Source organism: Cottoperca gobio, chromosome 19 (assembly GCF_900634415.1).
Source record: "Cottoperca gobio chromosome 19, fCotGob3.1, whole genome shotgun sequence".
NCBI lineage: Eukaryota > Metazoa > Chordata > Actinopteri > Perciformes > Bovichtidae > Cottoperca > Cottoperca gobio.
The window spans coordinates 9,613,817-9,618,816 of record NC_041373.1 but is presented as its reverse complement, the minus strand read 5'-3'; the positions used below and the strand labels follow the sequence as shown (position 1 = coordinate 9,618,816).

Here is a 5,000-nt window from a genome sequence, read left to right as displayed (position 1 = left end):
ACTGGGAAAAAGTGTCTGGTGCATAGTGCGTGATTTGTTTTACACATCGAAGGACGAAGAAGAAGCAACACGACAAAGAAAAACTACTTTAGGTCCTGCATTCAAGTGATTAAAAGGTAGAATATCAAGTATTTAGAATACAAGTACTAGTTGTGAAGAAGTAATCATTTGACAAAGGAAAAGACAGATTGATGAGAAACAAGGACAAGAGGAAGGAAAAACAAAAGGGAAGAAGAAGAAGAAGAAGAAGGGAGATAACAAGATAACAAACCAAAGAAAGGAAACAAAGCAGTGCGGTGAAAGGTCCCCAATTACGAGCAGTTGTTCCAAATCCTGTCATGTTTGTCCCGAAGATTAGACCAAACCCCAGTTTTGATTAGTTATATCCTATAAAACATTAACCACTGATGGTTGTGAAACATTATTTTGATGTCACAGTTATGTCCATAGCCTGAATTAACGCTGTTTTTTTTAGCCGTGTGCTGATAGACGACTACACGTAGCAGCGACAAATACAGTAAGGTAAAATTAGGGTGGTGTCTAGAGGATAACCCTCGATTTGAGAAACTGTCGTGATGATAGGTCATCAGGCAGTGAGTCTCACGCAAGTTTTCGCAAAGTTTTTGCAAAGTATCGGAAAAACGAGGGTGACCATCTTGACAGGAATGCAAATTAAAGCATCCATCGCTGACATAGAGCCCGGAGTGTCGGGACATGGTGAGCATTCAGCCAAAAAGCAAAAAGGTTACTGCAGGTACCGGGAGGAGTGGGGAGGGAAATACCCGTGGATCATTGCTGCCTTACAAGATCCAAACAAAGCATTTGCAACGTCTGCGGTAAAGAATACTACTATTATTATCACTACTGTTCGTTGACACTGACTGTAATGTACTGGAAAACACGCCCACCCCCGACTCCCCTCTCCCCAATTTCACACATTCTCATCTGGTCATCCTACAAAGGAGGGAAAAGGGTAAAAAAAATCTGTTCTATATTCACTGTTGGAGGTGTAGAAATGAAGCAGGTACTTGTCTTCATTTTGTGCGCGATGCTCTTTTGTTTCTCCTTTTTCTTTTAAACAAGTAATCAAAAGTATTGTTTTCAGTGGTTACATAACCCCCTGCAAGAATCTCCCCTGCTGTGTTTGTTAGGAGATAGGTCTCTCCTACAGTACCGCCGGGTATATCCTCACAAAAAGATGGAAGAAAAGAAGAGAAACGACAAAAGCTGCAGTCTAGCTGTCGGATAAATGCAGCACTGTGTCTCCCTCTGAAATGTGGTGGAGGAAATGTACAAAGTCTCCCGAAAGGGAAACAATCAAGCAAAGTACTTGTACCGCATACAAGTACACCACTTCAGTAAATGTACTTCAGTCCCAATCTCTGATTTACATTTCTGACAATATATTTGGAGCAGAAGGTATGAACAGGAAAAGAACTGCAATAACCCCCATGGCATCGCCAACACAGCAGAGTAATGGCCGCCGCTGAAGGTTTACAGTGGAAGAGAACAACGTGAGAGATTTTACCTTTAAAGCGCAGAAGATACACGAGTCCTCCATGCACTTATGTGTGGTCAGCTGTCGAAAGCTTCTGCGGAAGATGTCGAGATGCCACAGAACCTGAGAGACAAAACACACATTTACACACGGAGAAAAAGGACCAACTTCTTTATCAAATGGAGATATTGTCTATATTACTGGATTATTATATCCCTCTGGAAATTAGGCCTTTTTCTCTGTATGCTTTTCACGTGTTATTCATCCTCTATCATTTTGCTCTCTCTTGTTCTTGCTCTGAGCTGTGGTGTTTGACGGAGGAGAAGGACAGTCCAGCTTCTCCTTAAAAATATTTGAAATGGATTTTTCATAGTTTGCAACTTGTGTGTTTCACATTATGCTGCTTTTTAACTTCTTGCTTGAACTTGAATTATTGAAAGGAATGCATGTGTTGTTTTAGCCCAGAAGTGTCATTTACATATTAAAAAAAGCAATGTGTATCTAGATCAGTGGCTTCCAAAATGAGTACCATGGCACTGTGGGGCGCCTTAAGGACAGACCAAGTGGGCCACAATATTTGCTCATTCCTAACTTTTTATCATAACGTTGTAATAATGTCTCACAACATTAAAAAAAAAACGAGGCTTACTTACGTTATTAAAATTCTCTATCATGTTTTGAAACAGAAATAAGAAATCAGTGTTTTATAAAACTTGTTAAATATGCAGTTATGCCGTCGCTAAGATTGAGGACATGACAGCACATGGTTGCCAGTTGCCATAGTAACACAACATGCTTTCTGGCTGCACAGCGGCTGACAGAGTGAGTGATGGAAAGACTTTAAAAAGTTATTTTTGCCGTGGTTTAAAAAGGTTTTTTGATCCTCTGATCTAGATACATTATCTTTATGTATATCAGATGTCAAAATAAAAAAGCCTGCTTTCCATTTAGTCACATGATAAAAATAGTCGAGCTGCTCAGGGGGCCACGTTAATTTATTGTGTAAAGCCTTCTTTGATTTAATTTGCATATAAGAGAAATTATGTTGTTACTATAGTAAACTATCATTTAGTTTTTTATTCATGACTTTATTTGACATGTTGTCTAACTTTGGATGCGTTGGACAGTAACGCACAGGTGTAGATATAGTGGAAAAAACTTCCCTGTAGCTTTCAAAAATTCTAAAAGTAATTGTTTTTTTAACTCACACTCAATGAAATGACTTCCTGTAATGTGAGACGGTTGCAGAGAATCAACACCCCGGCCCACAGCTCTGTGTGGCTTTCAGCCATTTTCAGCTAATTGTTTTTCCCACTTTGTATATTTTTAAGAGGGAGAGCTTCAGTGGGACAGACGGACAGAAAACGACGAGCGCAAAGTGAAAAGCGACAAGTAAGAACACATGGAAGCTATAGAGAAACGGTCTGCATGAGGCCGGCCTCCTCTTCTCTCTCGCTAGTGCATAATTAGAGGAAAGAGCTCTTAGTACATTCATTCAGCATGCTGAAAGATAATATTGACACAACACTGTCCCTGAGGCTTCGACTGAGCTCTGCAGCACGCACACATACAGTATGCACACAGGTCTACATGCACGCTCACACACACACAAAACTAATATGTATGGCAACCATAGCAATATAAGGCTGCACTGTGTGTGTGTGTGTGTGTGTGTGTGTGTGTGTGTGTGTGTGTGTGTGTGTGTGTGTGTGTGTTAAGGAGAGAGTGATAGGTGGAGGAAAGAAGGGGGCGGAGGATGACAGACTGCATGCTGACGCTAGTGTATGCGTTCTACCTTTCTCCCCTTCTCTGTTTCCCCTCCTCTCTCTGTAGTTTATTTGGTCGTGATGAATCGGCTCCCTGCACAGCACTGCAGCAGCCACAAGGAGGGCACACTCTCTCCATGCCCATCTCTCTTCATCAGGATCCATCTCTTTCTCTGCTCCTCTAAAACACATCCCGCTATCTCTTTCTGTGCTCTCCTTCCATTTGTATCGCTTGTTTTTCCGTCCCTCCCTTTTTAACTTTTCTCCTTTTCTCAGAGAAAGGGAACTACGCTGTAAAAACAAAGTTGTTTTACAGGAAGTGTTTCCCCATAATAAAGATGGTAGAACTTATTATACTGTTACGGTAAAAGGATACTGCTGATTTTACAGTTAAGGTTGGAGTTTGATTGCATATTTTACCACAGAAAGAAACGCTGTTATATAATTGAAATGGAAACACCATATATGACAAAGTGATGGAAACATACTCGGAATAGAAATTGACCTCATCAGCTCATGTTTTTAAAAGAGACGTCATCTTCTATCTGCTCGTTGTCATTGTAATGTGAGTTAAAGACAAATCTAACCAATGATACTGCTGATGCAGAAATGCCGGTATTTGATAGGCTGTGGTTGGTCTTGGAATAGGAGGTCGTGTCTCCTTTGTGAATTCAAAAAGTGTGAGTGTGAGATAAAATATGAGAAGTTTGAGCCCATATCTGTGTTTTCCATTATAAGGCCGTGCTGTCAAAGCTGCCAAATAATCCTTAAGAATTGTAATGAAATACAACACCGAATGTAATGCTTTTAAAAAGTACATTAAGTAATTATCTCTGTCGAGTACTTTTGATTGCTAGTAGCGGAGTCTGACATTCCCGCGCTAACTTCAGATTTCCTACCTACACACGGGAGATTCAAAGGAAAACAATGCACGCATGAAATCAGAGCTGTGTTAAGTTACTGCTAATGCAAACACAAATATACATTAAAAGAGTTCAACTGGCGAAACACGGGGTGGCTCTTATTGTGAAGCAGCCACAGGAAATGCAACGTTTCTGTCACCCCAGTAAGCGCTAATCTGTAAAGTAGCTGCTCAACAAGTGTTTGCTGTATTACTGCACGTTTATTGATGTTGTCACAGTAACCAATGGTGTCACCAAATCAACAAAGCCAACTTTAACATCCTTTGTAGGGTGGATATCCACGACAGCAGATCAAATTCAGATTTGTGGTACAATGCACATTACAATTGGAATGAACCGCAAAGCAAACTGAAGTTAGAGACACTCGTTCCCCTGAGGGACATTAACGCAAAACTATCAAAACAATTACTTTTACTGCGGCGACAAGTGACAACAATTAAATAGTGGTCAACTGTAGTGTAGCACAAATAGAGAAGAGTCATAAAGTTACGCAGCTATATCTATCTGATGTTACTGGTCATACCAGACCAGCCTCAGAGTATTGAAAGAAGATGAATTCAACTTATTTCGCAGTAATAACACACTGTATTTATTATTGGTTTAATCATCATGTATGTGTGTGTGATGACTGAATTGTCGTGTTTGTGTGTGTTGTAAATACAGTATGTTGTTCTCAGGACTTGTAAAGTAAAGTTGAACTAACATGCAGATTCAGTTTTGTTTCAATCTGTAAATATTCATATGTTTTAGTTCCCTAATTCATTATAAACCTTTAAGGGTTTAGAGCTTGTGTTTGTTTTTGTAATGGTCTGA

General features: G+C 39.9%; 1 protein-coding gene across 3 annotated transcripts in view; it reads right to left on the bottom strand.

The window, feature by feature from the left end:
- usp54b (ubiquitin specific peptidase 54b) overlaps positions 1–5,000 on the bottom strand; it is a 55,813-nt gene that overhangs the window by 34,474 nt on the left and 16,339 nt on the right. For all 3 annotated transcript variants that reach the window (XR_003834154.1, XM_029456587.1, XM_029456588.1), the window contains one exon: positions 1,529–1,621. Coding sequence is in view for 2 of the 3 variants with exons in the window: in XM_029456587.1 (XP_029312447.1) it covers positions 1,529–1,621 (93 nt within the window). In the remaining variant the exon portion in view is untranslated. The remainder of the gene's footprint in view (positions 1–1,528; positions 1,622–5,000) is intronic.